Below are 16,834 nucleotides of genomic sequence, written 5' to 3'. Positions count from 1 at the left end.
ATAATGCTAATGCAGTCCTTGATTCTACACTCATAATTGTAATGTAGTCCTTGATTCTACACTCCTTGTGCTTATGTAGCCCTTGATTCTACACTTCTAATGCTAATGTGGTAATTGATTCTACACTCCTAAAGCTAATGTAGTCCTTGATTCTAGACTCATAATGCTAATGTGGTCCTTGATTCTACACTCATAATGCTTATGTAGTCCTTGATTCTATACTCCTAATGCTAATGTAGTCCTTGAATCTACACTCCTCATGCTAATGCAGTCCTTGATTCTACACTCTTAATGCTAATGTAGTCCTTGATTCTACATTCCTAATTTTAATGTAGTGCTGGATTGTACACTCCTAATGCAAATGTAGTCCTTGATTCCACACTCCTAATGCTAATGTTGTCCTTGATTCTACATGCCTAATGCTAATGTAGTCCTTTAATCTACACTCCTAATGCTAATATAGTCCTTGATTCTACACTCCTAATGCTAATAAAGTCCTTGATTCTACACTCCTCATGCTAATGTAGTCCTTGATTATACACTCCTAATGCTAATGTGGTCCTTGATTCCACACTCCTAATGCTAATGTGGTCCTTGATTTGACTATCCTGATGTTGATGTAGTGCTTGATTCTACACTTCTAATGCTAATGTGGTCCTTGATTCTACACTTCTCATTCTTATGTGGTCCCTGACTCTACACTCCTAATGCTAATATGGGAATAGATTTGATCCCCACTCAACTTTCTTTTGACAACAAGAACTGCGGCTGGATCCAGAGAAGGGAGTCAAGAGTGATTCAATCAACCCAAGCCTTGAAATGCAATTGGCTTGAAATGAAAAATAAGTAGGTTTAAACTTCTGTAGTTACTTAACACTTCCGGTAAAATTGATGCCAGCCAAGTCTGGAGATGCAGTTATTGTGTCACCAAATACCGGACCGTCTGCCGGTACAAAGTTTATGACACCGGCTGGCAGCCCAGCCTCTCGGTATATCTCGTACACCAGATAGTTGGACAGGAGGGCGGTGTCGGACGGCTTCCACAGGCAGACATTGCCCTATAAGTAAATACATTTCCTTTTAAAGTGTTCACACATAATTATGCTGTTTCATGTTATCAAACTCAACTTTTTATTGTGCTCTGACAACATAAAGAATACTATTATGTCTTTTACATAGAATCACTTGCAAAGATATTTACTTGCATGCTAACTTTAACCTAAACATTTTCGCAAGCAAACTTTAAACTGAATATCTTTTACTTAAAAAACAACAACAAAAATCTGCTAAAATTCTGGAAGCTTTTATGGGTCATAGATGAAAACCCTTTTCAACAAACCTGCGCACATTCAGCTGCATATATGTAGTAGTTTGATATATATTTATGCCCAAATTATACATTATTGATATTTTTCTAACAAGAGATGTTTGCAACTCATGTATGGCCCTTCATATTTCGGACAACAAAATAAATTGCAAATGGTTGCAGAGTCCACATACAGGCTTCAGCAAGTAATAAAAATCACTATACATTGTATTGCTAATGAAACTGGATGGAACAGGTTTAAAAAAACACCATGTCCATCAGGATAAAATGCATTTACAGCTATAAGTATAATACAGGGCTGATGCTGTCCTTTGCCATTTGAGCAATTTGCCAACATATTGAAAATTGGCTTAAGATGTTTTTCATAGTCAACATCCCCCATTCTATTTGTTTCATTTCACGTGTTTGCAATTTAATCAATAAGAAAAACATCTGCACCGGGGATATAACTTGCAAATATTGAGCTTGCATAGTATTGTCATCTTCCAACAAAAAAATTGGCAAAAGTTGTCTTAAACAATTAAATATTTAAAAGAAGAGTGACAGTAAATTAAATTAATTTGAAGCTGATAATTTTACAGCTTTCTGTAGATTATCTGAATTAAAGAGAGCTGATTAATTTTTTTTTTTACATACAAAGCCTAATCTAACTAAGGGCTGAGCAATTAAATGAAATGAATATGCAAAAACATGCACAGTTTAATTGAAATGAAAGTTTAATTTAAATTTTGAATTTGTAACACATAGGCAGATGAAATTCAGGTAGAATACATTGAAAATACGCTTAACCCACATGCCTGTATAGTCACTAAAATAGCTTCTTTCAGCTTATAGCAACTGTTGGAGGAAATGAGTCTAAAATCACAAAACACAAGACCATTTCAAGAGTCATGGGCAGTTAATAAAAATGTGCTTTGTAATGAGGTTTTGTACTTTGACATGTACAGTACTACCATTGTCATTATTTACTGTATTGACTACTGTATGCCACATTAGGATACATATATTATGTGCTTTGTTTAAACAAACAGCAAATACTGAAATGTCCACAGGATGTCTTATATCTAATGAAAGTCTGCTATAGGGATGTTCTTTCATGGGTGAAAATGGCACTTGATATGATAATTGCAATCATTAACTCACCAATTAAATTTCATGTAACATGATAATTGAAATCACTATTTCACCTATTAAATTTCATGTTTCAAGATGCTGTGACCTTAGATCTATTGACATCAAAATCAAAAGTTGTAATCCTTTCCTCCAAAGTAATCATAAAACCAATTTGCAAGGTAGTAAGTCAAAGGTTTCTCTTGTATTCTCTCGAAAGATCAACCTACCTAACGATCAACGGACAGAAGCAAATTAATTGACCTCCACTTCTTGGAATGGGGGCATTATAAACAAGAGATGTGTTTGTCAGAAACACAATGCCCCCTATAGCGCCACTTTGAAATAAAATTTCAATATATCATTTGGCAGGTTTAAAATTAGCTCCCTTTTAAAGCTTATTACTTCCCTTGGTTTGTATTTTTTGACTTTTGACCTTGAAGGATAACTTGACCTTAAAATTTGTTTTTGATTACCGGTAAATCCGTTTAATAAATATTACTTCCCTTGTGAAAACGATCTGTACCTGCCAAATGATATAAAATAGAAATGATCTCCCTTTAAAGCAGACAGACAGACAGACTGACAGTTCAACTGCTATATGCCACCTTACTGGGGGCATAAAAAGACATAATGCTGCCTAATTGCAGGTCAGAGTATTGGGTCCTGGTTGACTTGTCATAATGACCCATTTATCAATCTAATGTAATCTAATACCAACAAACAGGTCATACATTACCATCAATGCTGGAGCCATAGGCAGATGTCCACCTATAGCAGTGAAATTAAACGGAGTAATAGCTGCCCAGAAACCCTGGAACACATCAGATAAACAATGTCATGCAGTAATACAAACTTTGTGCCATAGATGAGCCTATTGCAACACAATTCAATCAAATAAAACAACACTTGTAACAAGAGCCAGTGATATCAAACATAGAAATGCATGTTAATGATACAATTTTGCCACAAAAAAAAAATAAAAAAATTTAAAGCTCAACATTTTTGATTACTTAATTTTAGCAATGTTCTCATTTCCATAGCTTGTTTAAAAAGTCCTTGTTTCAGCAAAATGCTGACCATAAACGTGTCTTGTTTCAAACTTCAAAATTCATTAGATAACTTAAAATTTATGTATAATTTTTGATTAGACAAGAAATAGTAGCCTACCTTAATGCTGTTTAAAAATCATTACATATACAAACATTGAAGAAACTAGAAAAGTGTCACAGAGACTGATGCCCTAACAGCACATGTTTCTACCTAGACAAATCCACGATAAATATTCAACAGTGGACAAAAAGAAATAGGACCATAATTCAGCAAAAACTGGTTGTATCCAAATTTGCTTTAATAACTAGTATTTATACATTAAACAAATTGACAAAGACTTTTATGAATTGGAAGCACAACAATTTTGGACTATGTGTTTGATAATCTAAAATAAAAGGTAATAAATTTGCAGCCTACTCGTTTTTTTACAATCAACTACACTTTAAAGTCATTCACTTGTAAACGTTTGAGCTTAGATCACCCCCTAGTTAAAAACAATAGGAAAAGACAACATTTTAGGACTATATCATCTATTTTTTAAATAGACAAAGGGCTATAATTCTGCCAAAAACTAAAAAACTTAAAAAATAATGTTTAAACAACAGGACTGTCAACAAATTAGTATCTGGATATCCTTATGTGATATTCAGATATTGTCTGAATCATTGTTTATTGGGCAATATTTTATTCAGCTATAATGCCAGAAATTGTGGATGCATACAGGTTTATTCATGATATGTGGAGTCATATTTGTTTATTCTTTGAGCAAATGTCATTACCTTATATGCAATAAGATCCCTTGTTATAAGTTCTTAACTACTAAAGCCCTATTATTCACAAGAAAGAGACTTGCTAAACAACAGCGGTTTCCCAACATTACAATACACTAAATCGTCCTATGGACCTGTTAGCATATGCATATGTATGCATGCATTTATTCAACAAAGCATTCTTACAGATTGTTTTCGCTTTTGTAATAAAATGAATTCTTAATGAACAAGAGCACCACATAACGGGTGCCACGCTTGGTAACGGGTGCAGTTTTGAATAAATGAAAGCTTGTCAGAATTTATTTTTCTTAAAGGTCACAGTGACCTTGACCTAGTGACCCAAAAATGGGTGTGGCGTGTAGAACTCATCAAGGTGCATCTACATATGAAGTTTCAAAGTTGTAGGTTGAAGCAATTTGATTTTAGAGCCAATGTTCAAAACCTTAACAAAATGTTAAGGTTTTAGCACGACGCGGACGGCGAGCTGGCTATGACAATACCTCGGGGTTTCTCCGAAAACGCCGAGCTAATAAAATGAACCCAGCAGTTAAAATGGAATTGAAAACACAAGCTCCAGGATGGGAAAACAGACTTGGGATTTAAAACAGAAGATTTTGGGACTAAATATTCCATAGTGAAAACAAACAAAGGGCCACAATTCTTCAAAACTTAAAACAACCCATATTCCTTTCTTAGAAATCATATTTACATTAAGGTCATCCAACTGTAAAAGGTTGAGGTAAATGAAGACAGCAAAAAAAAAGTTGAATAAAAAAAGCTTGAGGACATAGAGATGTTTATCCAGACCGACAAGTGAAATGCTAAATGTCTCCCAATCTGAGAGGGGGATTTGGGAGGGGGCATAAAAAAGCTAAAGTTCCCTAAAGGCATACCTCACATCCTCTGTATTTAATACTGTTCAATTCCTCAGGGTTTGGACTGATTGGTTTATATTCTGTAATCTCCTACAAGACAAATCAGTTGTGTTTGCTCTGTATTGCGGAATGTGACCCGTGAATACAATTAAGTAAAATTTAGCAAAGATTGCGAACTGTTCATTTGATAAAATATCTACTTTCTCTTGAAAACTCTAAATATAATAATAAATAGGCTAGTTACTCGTGTAAACTGGTCAAAACTCTAATGGCAACTTATTCTGGCAAACTATACACTGAATCAAATGGCTACTCACCGTAGCAAGCTGTAAATTGAATCAAATAGCTGCTTCATCTGACAAACTATAAACTGAATCAAATGGCAACTCACTGAAGCAAACTGTACATTGAATCAAATGGTTGCTTTCTCCAGAGAACGATACACTGAAACCAATGACTACTTGCTGTAGCAAACTGCACACGAAATCAAATAGCAACTTACTCTTGCAAACTGCACATCAAATCTTAGGAAATCAATAATCTCTGCACCAGCATCAATCTCTGCCTGCCAGATGTTCTTTCCCTGAAAACATTGGTAGAGAGATCAAGGCTAGGTTAGAAGTTGGGTAACTTTTGATAAATTGGTCTGTTGATAGACTTTCAAACATATATTACTTTTATTACTGCTTATTGTTTGTTAATTTAGAAGAAATTTAATCAGAGAAATATTTAAAGCCATTAAGCGCCTTGAATAAAAATGCCATTATTTTCAAAAACTAATTTTTAAAAAATAAAAAAATAAAATTTGATTCAAGATTGTGTGTATTTGATCTACATGTATCTGAAGCTCTAAATATGTTGTTTACAAACCTGTCCCAACATAGTAGTAGCCAGCAGATCATAGCGGTACTTGTTGGACATGAGGTCTGCAGCACGCAAGAAAATCTCGGCTCGTTTTGCCAGCGGGGTCCGTTCCCAGGCTTTTCTTCCTGACAGGCAACTGACAATGGCTTTTTGTATAACAGGCTTAAATAGAAACAAAAGCTATGAAAAATGCCTGCATTAAGATGGGTTAGTAGATTGTGTTGCCAGTTAAATAATTGAACAAGGGTCCGCAGGGTAGGCATCGAAAGAATTGATGACGTTGCAAACTCATTCTGAATAGACTTGTTAATATCTTGATAAATATAAAGCCATGAGATATATATATATATATGTAATTTATCACATTGTTTTCTACTAAAAGTACTAGACGAGCACATGTAGTATGATGTTCTAAATTTGAAAAAACAAATTGAAATAACTCAATGTCTTCATCTGTAACATTTAAAACAAATTGATTCATACTGCACATACTATTAGTGTTTCCAAACAAAGAAACTGACCACAGGATTTTGTAAAGGCAAAGGTCCAAAGAACAGCAGTTGGCAATGGTTTTGATTTTGTAAAATTTCTACATTACCTCTTTGAACAAAACCTGACTCAACATGCTTTTTTGAGTAGGAGTTTCGATAATATAGAGGCCATTTTACAGAATATTGATATGACTACAAACAAAATTAATTTGAAAAAATAGTTGACAACGACCAATTTAGCGTTAGAATTTCCGGGTATGTTCAGTTTATTTTCAAGTATAAAAACAGGGCTTTTCACCCTAATATAACAGGAGCCAAAATTCGGCCCCTTCCCAATTGAAAATAAGATCATTTTTTCCCAAAATTGATAGACAAATTTTCGAAATTGTAAAAAAAAAAATTTTTTTTTTACTTAGACATATTGGGCATCACTCAAATTGAAAGCAAAGAGCTCTTTTATGATTAAGAATGCACCACAATGTGTCTTTTAATACTTCTGCACAATGAAAAAGACCCTGTTTCAAAAACTTTTAAAAACACTCTCTTCCCAAAATTAGCATTTATCGCGCATGAAATTCCCAATTTGAAAGGCTAGGGCCTCTTCCCAATTTCCTGATGAAAAGCCCTGAAAAATTCCAGGTATGTTCAGTATATTTTCAAGTATATGTATCAATTTTCCAACCTTGGGGGCATAGTAGTATCTGGCTACCTTCCTTTCATGATCAAACGGCTGAAATGTAAAAATGTCACAATATAACAGATTTGTCTAGGATGTACCTCTGATAACTTCTGGACTGTATTCCATTTATAAATGCTTACACAAACCCTTTCAACATGGTTATTAACAATCACTTTTTCAAGATAAATGTAACTGATACAACAATTAGATGTGTTGTAAGAATGTCACAGTATCTTATTTATAAAAAACTAAACTTGAAATAAAGCAATATGCTTGACAAATGCTAAACTTCATGTGACCACCACTCGGGATAAAGGATACAAAACATAATGGAAAAAAACACACATTTAATTGCATCAACCCTTGTTTTTAGCAGTTTCTATACTTACACAAACTTGGTAGCGTTCTCCCTCTGTGCGTATTTCCTCATCACCAATGACAATGGGTATGTCGCGGATCCTACATTCATAGCTCGCCACACACGCATCTAAAAGATTCCTCTCCTTGGTGCCAGGGGAATATGTTGGCATCGGCTCATTTTTGGCAACAAATGTGTTGAAGTCAAAAGTTTCTGAGGACATGTAGCGGACATGTCTGTAGGATCTTAAAATAAAATAACAAACAAAAAGGAATCTGTACTTGGTATATTTTTTTCCTAAAAAAGAAATGAACGTCTTTGTCTATTTGTAATGGTCTGTAAATCTTTTTTTGTAATAATTTAATAATTATTTACCATGAAGGCAACTTAATTGGTTTTCATTCTAAAAAGAAGTCTCATGGGACCTCACTATTTCGCTGAATTTGTTGAAAATCAATAACTAAATTGCAAAACTCGGATTTATTACATCAAGTTAAAATTCATTCCCTCAAAAAATCATTAATTTAAAATACAATCACATTTATTTCACTTGGGTGTGAGAATTATCGATGAATATTGAGAAAGTTATAGCATGTCAAAGGGTAAAATGTCGGTCACTTTATCACATTGCACTATTGTTTCGGAGGGAAATTTTCAAGTAGGGCAACAATGGCCTTAAAAATTGTTTTAGCATACATAACATTGTAGTTGATCACTATAAACAATTCAAAATAAAATTTTATCAAAAATAATATTATTCACTATTTATTTTTACACAGTGAATTTATCTGTGCTTTACATTGTAATACAGGGAACATATTTATTCGCAATGTGGACACAGACGCCCAGTGTTTCTCCTGATAAATCACATGAGGCATGAGAATAATTTCAAATGTGTCCCATTGGACATTACTCACACTTTCCCCATGTCACCAATGTAATAAATAAGAATTTATTAATGTCTTCTGGCTCAAGCCTATTGCAAACACAACTTTAAAAAAATTGCATTCAAATTAAAATGTTTGACTCTATGCTTCCGTAGTTTTTATTTTTGACACTTTTTATGAAAAAATGACAAAATGATGTAATCAAAGAGAAAAAACTTTGGATAGATAATAAACTTACCAGAACTCTGAACATTTTATCCCTTAAAATCTGTCGAAAAGATAATGAAAGAACAAAGTTACTAATGCTCGATTGGTAAATATACTTAATCATACCCGGATATTTTTTCTTAAATTAATTATGTTCACATTTATGTTACATTTTCTGTTAAATGGCCTCTGCATTATCGAAACTCATACTCAAAAAGCATATTGATGCAGTTTTTTTATAAAAGAAGTTTTTTTAAGATATTAACAATATCGTTTTACAGTAATCTGTAGCATGCTTTAAGACATCGGGATATTGAGCGGGACTACAACTCTGGTACAGTCTAATATCGTCCGGGTACGTTAAAGTATGTTTACCTCACCCGGGGTACATGTAATTGTAAGTATACTTAAGAGTACCCAGGTACATGAAAGAAGTACCCGAGCTGACACTGAACAATTAAGTGTTAATAATGTAAACAACCAAAATGTATCAGTGGAATTGAAATATTTAGAGTAAAACAAATATTGTGATACATATGAATGCCGCGATACAGTGAGGTCCAAGTGGGTATATCTTGTATTTTTTTATTATCAGCTATATCATGCATGACATATTTGACAATCTCCTATCACTTGTGTTGCTTTAATTAGTATTGGAGTTTGTGTAGAATAAAGTATGTCACATAGTGATATCCACTCATATGGGACTAGATCTAATGATAAGGGTGACTATCACGTACATCCAGTCGATACTTTTACTTCCAAATCTTTTTACCATAATGCAATAAAAGACTGGAATAACTTGCCACAACATATACGATGTACAAAGTCCAAGAATACGTTTAAAAAACTTGTTAAAAAGCATTTATTAGAAGAAATGGAAATAGTTGAGAAACAAGAGTATCTGTATTATTAGTTTTTTTCATCATTTTTAGATGTGTAACCATATTGTAATACATTTTTAAACTGTGTTTGTGCAATCCTGTCAATTTCATCATCATATAACGTGTTTTCTTATTCAACAATAAGAATTATTTTATTTATTCTATAATATGACAATGTAAGACCGTTGTCACTTTATTCCATCATATATATGGAATTTATGGCATACTTTTGCATCACTTAGATCTACATGTGACGGCTTTGGACCCCGTTGGAAATAAGTTTTGTATGATTTATCGTCAAAACTTTACGGGTAATCCAGTGCACTCATATTTCTATAATTAAATATAATGTAATAGCAACCAATAAGTGTGATAAAATGTGATAGAGTATGAACCATATATATATGTGTATTATGATCTCTGTTGGAAACTATCTGTGATATATCTGAATCATGTGAATGGTTAAAAATATTGACTGTTAATTGTATTGATATGTTAAGTGCACAAATACAATTATTATTATTATTATATCAATATTAGTCTATTATGTGTCTGAAAAATAACCCTCATCTTTGAATTACAAGCTAATAAAGAACCATTCATACTTACAGTTTATATTTTATTATTCTTAATGTTTTTAATAAAAACGTCATGTTTACATTTGTGAAAGTTCAAGGTTGTTGAAGGTGTGTTTTCTGCTGGACCAATACATTAATGACAGCGAAGGCAGGGAACCATTTGATTGCTTCGCAGAGCATTGGTTTCCGATTTAAACATATGATTTAGTCCTCAGACTAATCGGGCGATCTTATCATATCGGCCACCCACAAGCGGTGAGTTAGGCTAGGTAAGTAGCCCCTGAGATAAGAGCCATAAAAGTAGTCAAATATGTATGCGCACAGCTATTTCAAAAAGAAGGCGGCTTTTGACAGTTTTTTGCCGTTGAAAGTTTAAAGTCTACTATTTGGTTACTCTTTTGTAATAAGTAAATATACTTAGCAGATTATTACATAATCGGTTAATTTTCAAGAATAAAAATAAAAACCACAGCCTACTTCACATATGTAAGAACCCAACTAGAATACTGCTTTGTAATTTGGCACCCTTGGCAGAAACATCTTACTTACAATAAAGAAAGTATCCAAAGAGCTGCGGCTAGATATGTTTGTAACAACTATACTCAGTAACTTCCAAAGTAGCGTAACCCATATGTTAAATGATCTAGGTTGGCCCACCCTAGAAAGCCACAGACTCCAAACCTCCCTCATCTTACTCTTTACAATTCAGTACAACCTTGTTTACGTTGACCATGACCACCTCACCACTACACGTAACTTGAACTTCCTGATCCCTCATTCCCAAACCCAGTACCACCTAAACTCCTTCTTCACCAGAACCTAAGGCATTTGAATAGTCTCCCATGCCAGGTCAAGTCCAGTCCCAGCCTAGATAACTTCAAAGATAGGTTGGTGACAGTTACAGTCTAGCCACCTTACTATGTTTTTAATCTTGCACACTTTGATCTAGTTAAATTACGACATAAGGGCTTCAAAAATAAAATTAAACTTTAATCAATATATACAATAAATGATTGCTAAACTCACATGCCTCGTGTGTTTTTTTTAAATAAAAAGCAAACAAATATTTATTTAAAAAATTAATGAAACAAATGTAATCGGGGACCCTTTAAGTCGGCTAATTAAAATCAGTAGTAGTAGTAGTAGTAGTAGTAGTAGTAGTAGTAGATGCGCTATGAATGAAATGTACATGAAGTTCCGCTATAAGCATTCGCAATATATTTAACAGGACTCTTGAGTAGTTTTGCATGTATGAATCCTTATGATGCAAGAAATTTGTCTGTATACATGGAAGCGTACCTGTATCTCAGTTATGAGCAAAGATTTTGATTTAAGATTGCACATATGAGCATATGACTACACTCCTTTCAGGCTCCATTTCATCAATTACAATCGGACGCTTTAGCACATTGGGGTAGCTATAGGTAAACTTTCATGTTTTTTTTTTCCACGTGGAAATGGTGAAACGCGAAACAATTCTAATTTTATCCCAATGTTATTATTATAGGTGGGTTCTTACACCAGAAAAACATTAAAATTATTAAAAAAAACAACAACAAACAATCTTGTTTGTATGAATATACAGTGGCGCAAATTGCATGTTGCAGGCTACCCCCTCACTTGCCAAAGTGTCTGATCATCAAGGATGAATTAGATAATAACTTAATACAGAGCGTGCACAGAATGTAGTCAATACTACAATAAAACCAATAATAAAGTGAACGCAGAATACGATTTCAACAAAATATATGTTATACGTAAATGTAGATTTCTTAAATTGAAATCAATTTTGTTAAGATGTAATTTATGTACATGTACTTCGATATTTAGAAAAGATATACTTGATAGTTAATATCAGAGCGTTTTCTGATGCATAGGTCTTTGAAAAACTGATTTTGTGATAGGTTGTTTTGTTCGTTGTAAGTCTTGTTGTCTGAATTGTCAGAGGCTAAGAAGCAATGGATATGAAGACGAGTAAAACTGAAAAGAAATGTAGCTCCTGCTATCGTCGCGACAGTAATGAGGTATTTGTACTATTAACAGGTTCAAACAAACGAAACCATGCAAGCTAGTTACATATCATGTCACGACCAGTTCATTTTGAAATCAGAATTTGATTGAAAATTGTATTTGATGTATAACTACAAAGGCATAACAAAGTATGTATCGGCTAGTTTCGAGATAGGCCGAGAGGTTACGAATGCTGTATTGTAAAGTGCGTCACGCCTATTTATAGAATGTGTATACGGAAATACGAACTAGGACAGTTGCACTTCTCTTATACATTATTATTGGGAACAACGAGATAACTGAAACGATAACAGGTAACACGAACGTTTTTACTTATTATTTTGAGTAAATGGTAACGTTATGTTATGAGTATCTTGAAACAAATATGTTGTATTTTTATCAGACTGTGAAATAACAAGTAAGCAAACAGCGTATTATTCGTTGATTCGAACCAAGGACAATCCGGTCAGGAGCAGTAGTAGTAGCAGTAGTAGTAGTAGTAGAAGTAGTAGTAGTAGAAGTAGTAGTAGTAGTAGAAGTAGTAGTAGAAGTAGTAGTAGTAGTAGTAGTAGTAGTAGTAGTAGTAGTAGTAGTAGTAGTAGTAGTAGAAGTAGTAGTAGTATAAGTAGTAGTAGAAGTAGTAGTTGTTTTAGTAGTAGTATTTGTAGTAGTAGTAGTAGTAGTAGTAGAAGTAGTAGTAGTAGTAGTAGTAGTAGTAGTAGTAGTAGTAGTAGTAGTAGTAGTAATAATAGTAATAATAGTAGTAGCAGCAGCAGTAGTAGTAGCAGCAGTAGTAGTAGTAGTAGAAGTACTAACTAGTAGTAAAAGTAGTAGTAGTAGTAGTTGTTGTTGTATTGGTTGTAGAAGAAGATGAAGAAGAAGAAGTAGTAGTAGTAGTAGTAGTAGAAGTAGTAGTAGTAGTAGTAGTTGTAGTAGTAGTAGTAGTAGTAGTAGTAGTAGTAGTAGTAGTAGTAGTAGTAGTAGTAGTAGTAGTAGTAGTAGTAGTAGTAGTAGTAGTAGTAGTAGTAGTAGTAGTAGTAGTAGTAGTAGTAGTAGTAGTAGTAGTAGTAGTAGTAGTAGCAGAAGTAGCAGCAGCAGTAGCAGCAGCAGTAGTAGTGGTAGTAGAAGTGGTAGTAGTAGTAGTAGTAGTAGTAGTAGTAGTAGTAGTAGTAGTAGTAGTAGTAGTAGTAGTAGTAGTAGTAGTAGTAGTAGTAGTAGAAGTAGTAGTAGTAGTAGTAGTTGTAGTAGTAGTAGTAGTAGTAGTAGTAGTAGTAGTAGTAGTAGTAGAAGTAGTAGTAGTAGTAGAAGTAGTAGTAGTAGTAGTAGTAGTAGTAGTAGTAGTAGTAGTAGTAGTAGTAGTCGTAGTAGCAGTAGTAGCAGTAGTAGAAGTAGAAGTAGTAGTAATAGTAGTAGTAGTAGTAGTAGTAGTTGTTGTTGTTGTAGTAGTAGTAGTAGTAGTAGTAGTAGTAGTAGTAGTCGTAGAAGTAGTAGTAGTAGTAGTAGTAGTGGTAGTAGTAGTAGTAGAAGTAGTAGTAGTAGTAGTTGTTGTTGTTGTAGTAGCAGTAGTAGTAGTAGTAGTAGTAGTAGTAGAAGTAGTAGTAGTAGTAGTAATAGTAGTAGTAGTAGTAGTAGTAGTAGTAGTAGTAGTAGTAGTAGTAGTAGTAGTAGTAGCAGAAGTAGCAGCAGCAGTAGCAGCAGCAGTAGTAGTGGTAGTAGAAGTGGTAGTAGTAGTAGTAGTAGTAGTAGTAGTAGTAGTAGTAGAAGTAGTAGTAGTAGTAGTAGTAGTAGTAGTAAGTAGTAATAGTAGTAGTAGAAGAAGTAGTAGTAGTAGTAGAAGTAGCAGCAGCAGTAGCAGCAGTAGTAGTAGTGGTAGTAGAAGTGGTAGTAGTGTTAGTAGTAGTTAGCAGGATTTATATGAGTATTTATTATTCAGATAATGAACTATGATTTCAGCAAATCATGGAATATCCTGTCAACGTTTACTCCGATGTGTACAGAGACAATCACGCTAATGGCCATCAGGAATTAGCAGAGTTAGGATCCACCTGCAACTGGTCGGAACTAATTGATTTTTTAAAACAGAATCCAAGTTTTATTAACAAAAGTCGTCTCGCGGTAAGAGATGGGCCTCTTTCCGATCTGAATACTCCACTTCACTGGGCTGCAATCGGGGCTGCCCCTTGTGAGATCTTTGAAGAGTTAATAGCATTGGGCGCGGCGAAATCGTTAAAGAACTCCGAGGGGAAAACAGCGTTTGACATCGCAGCAGATATAATTGAAGATGCAGAACTGCTTGACATCATTCGAGTTCCACCAGAAATCACCGAGAAGGCGAGTGAAATTGAAAAGTTAGAGAAAGGTCTGCATGCAGCGATTAAAGGACGTGCTGATAACTTGATTACGCAAAATGGACAAGTTTTGCCCCAAGTGGGCTTTCTGTTTGAGAAGAAAGAATTCTGGTTTCCGATTTCCGGCATGTACGGCGGGTTTTCAGTTTCACTATGCGAGAAGGGCATTGAAACGTCTAGCTGGTGTCGCGTAGCAGGGGGCAGTGGACAGCGCCACGTGATTGACAGAGAGGGAAATGTAGAGCTAGAAGAGGAAGGCTTTGTTTAGCTTAGGATATGGAACGCATTGATCTTTAAATATTGACTGATTGTTAATTATACAATTACATACATATGAATCATATTGCTCTGTTAAAGTTTTGGTTTATACTTTTAGGCAGAGATCTCTTTAGAATGGCTCAATTATATTTATAAATGTTGTAGATTTTATTATACATATCCTTAATGCAGGCTTGTCACACTGTATACATGTTAAAAGTATTATCTATATAAAATTATTTGTAAAATTATTATTCCAAAACATAGTCAGTTGTTTCTGTGTCAGTCTTCCAGTTTATTAAGTACCTTGGGGTTAAATTGATCAAATATGAAATGAGGTCGCCTTGGCGTAACTGCTTTGGTGTACGCTTAACGATCTGGAAGTCACGCGTTCGATCCCAACTTTTGAAGCGTTTTAAAGATCTCCCGGCCATTGATATCATTGTACGGTTCTACTCAGGACACAAACCCCAGAGCATTTCAATAAGTCTAAAATCTTTAAAAAAACGATCTTAATTAAAAATGTTTACAAAATTCAAATATGCAGACTCAACAACATAGTTAAGTTAGCACAGTTTTGTTTACTGTCTTTTATATCATTTTCTCAGTGAATTACTCATATTAAAACATTATGCTAAATATATAAACCGATGCAGCTGTACCATCATGAATTCACCGTTATCAAATAAAGTGACTGTGTCCAAAGGTTTTAGTTTTCGAAAAAATATCCCTTCTTTATTTTGCTTTCTAAATGGCATATTTATAACTGCACAAAGTTGCGTGTGTAACATATAAAAATGAAAATAGTTTATTTATTTTTGAATTTTTGCACTTCATTTTCCGTCTAAGTTGCCTAAATCGATTGTTTTAACAAAAACATGCAATGTACTTCAACCGCTAGGAAATTTTTATCATTTGAGTCGTGTTCTGAGAAAACTGGGCTTAAATCATGTGCGTAAAGTGTCATCACAGATTAGCCTGTACAGTCCGCACAGGCTAATCAGGGACGATACTTTCCGCCTAAACTTGATTTTCGGTAAGGAGGGACTTCCTTGAAACTAAAAATACCATACAAGCGGAAAGTGTCGTCCCTGATGCGGACTGGACTGCACAGGCTAATCTTGGACGACACTTTACGCACATGCATTAAGCCCAAATTTATCAGATCATAACACATTTATAACCGGCATCATAACAGCGCATCGCCGGCTGGTGTTTGTTTCATTTTTTGATGTTATGTGTTGTTGTTATTGAACTTGTGTTTAATGTATTATTTCACTCATGTGAATAGTCAAAGTAATAACAAACACTTATGTGCGCTATACTTTTAAGTGTGAGCGTTACCTCACACTTATATTACAGAGCAAGTTTTGCAAATCAGTATGCGCTTAACTGCTTAACTACGCTATGGAAAGACAACCACAGAACCACTGCCTGTTGCAGTAAAATTATGCAGACGACAAATGCTAAAAGCGTCTGCTAGGAAAGATAACCACCACATCTGCCTGTTTATAGTTCACCACTGGTACACTGCAGTGTGTGTATATGACTCATAGTGTTTAACAGCTTGTAAGACGACATTGGCCAGTCTAGTGTTTATCATTGAAATCTGTACATATTGGCTGCCTTCGTGGAAAACGGGGCTTAATGCATGTCAAATAAGATTAGCCAGTGCACACTGATTAGCCTGTGCAATGCGCACAAGCTAATCAAGGACGACATTTCTGATTTTATAATGTTTTTCGTTTAAAGAGAGTCTCTGATACTAGGATGACAATTAATGCATAGGCATTAAGCCCTGTTTTCCCAAAATGAAGCTTAAATTATATTTTTTATTAATGATTTAAAAAAAAAACACACATCTGGACCTATGCTTTAAAACACACTCTTTATAAATTTGAATGGGTTGTGTTCATTTAAAACTTGCAAAATAAAAAACTAAAAAATAATTATTATTTGTGAGCGAAGCTCACAAATAATGCAGACGCAATTGTGCAAATCAGTATGCCTTAGCTACGGTAGGACCCGTAATCCATGACTGCCTGTGTGGATAACTCTAGTACATTTTAGCAGACGACAAATGCTTTAAGCGTTTGGTTTAACCACCTTATCTGCCTGTTTTCACTGGTACACTA

General features: G+C 34.3%; 2 protein-coding genes across 3 annotated transcripts in view; one reads left to right on the top strand and one right to left on the bottom strand.

The window, feature by feature from the left end:
- Positions 1-10,264, bottom strand: part of LOC127882365 (delta-1-pyrroline-5-carboxylate dehydrogenase, mitochondrial-like) — a 28,248-nt gene extending 17,984 nt beyond the window's left edge. Inside the window, exons 1-8 of one of the 2 annotated variants that reach the window (XM_052430958.1) lie at positions 10,115-10,264; positions 7,559-7,772; positions 7,173-7,220; positions 6,006-6,161; positions 5,638-5,718; positions 5,154-5,225; positions 3,177-3,251; positions 871-1,058 (exon numbers count right to left, since the gene is read on the bottom strand). In XM_052430958.1, the coding sequence (XP_052286918.1) occupies positions 871-1,058; positions 3,177-3,251; positions 5,154-5,225; positions 5,638-5,718; positions 6,006-6,161; positions 7,173-7,220; positions 7,559-7,772; positions 10,115-10,158 (878 nt within the window). In that variant the 5' untranslated portion in view covers positions 10,159-10,264. The remainder of the gene's footprint in view (positions 1-870; positions 1,059-3,176; positions 3,252-5,153; positions 5,226-5,637; positions 5,719-6,005; positions 6,162-7,172; positions 7,221-7,558; positions 7,773-10,114) is intronic. The other variant, XM_052430956.1, reaches the window with a different exon arrangement.
- A 2,006-nt stretch (positions 10,265-12,270) lies between these two features.
- On the top strand, positions 12,271-15,405 carry LOC127881808 (uncharacterized). Its single transcript, XM_052429941.1, has 2 exons — positions 12,271-12,407; positions 14,047-15,405. The coding sequence occupies exon 2, from the start codon at positions 14,053-14,055 to the stop codon at positions 14,707-14,709; it is 657 nt and encodes a 218-aa protein (XP_052285901.1). The 5' UTR covers positions 12,271-12,407; positions 14,047-14,052; the 3' UTR covers positions 14,710-15,405.
- Positions 15,406-16,834: the final 1,429 nt, after the last annotated feature.

The sequence above is a fragment of the Dreissena polymorpha genome, chromosome 5 (genome assembly GCF_020536995.1).
Source record: "Dreissena polymorpha isolate Duluth1 chromosome 5, UMN_Dpol_1.0, whole genome shotgun sequence".
NCBI lineage: Eukaryota > Metazoa > Mollusca > Bivalvia > Myida > Dreissenidae > Dreissena > Dreissena polymorpha.
This window is presented reverse-complemented; position numbering and strand designations above follow the sequence as displayed.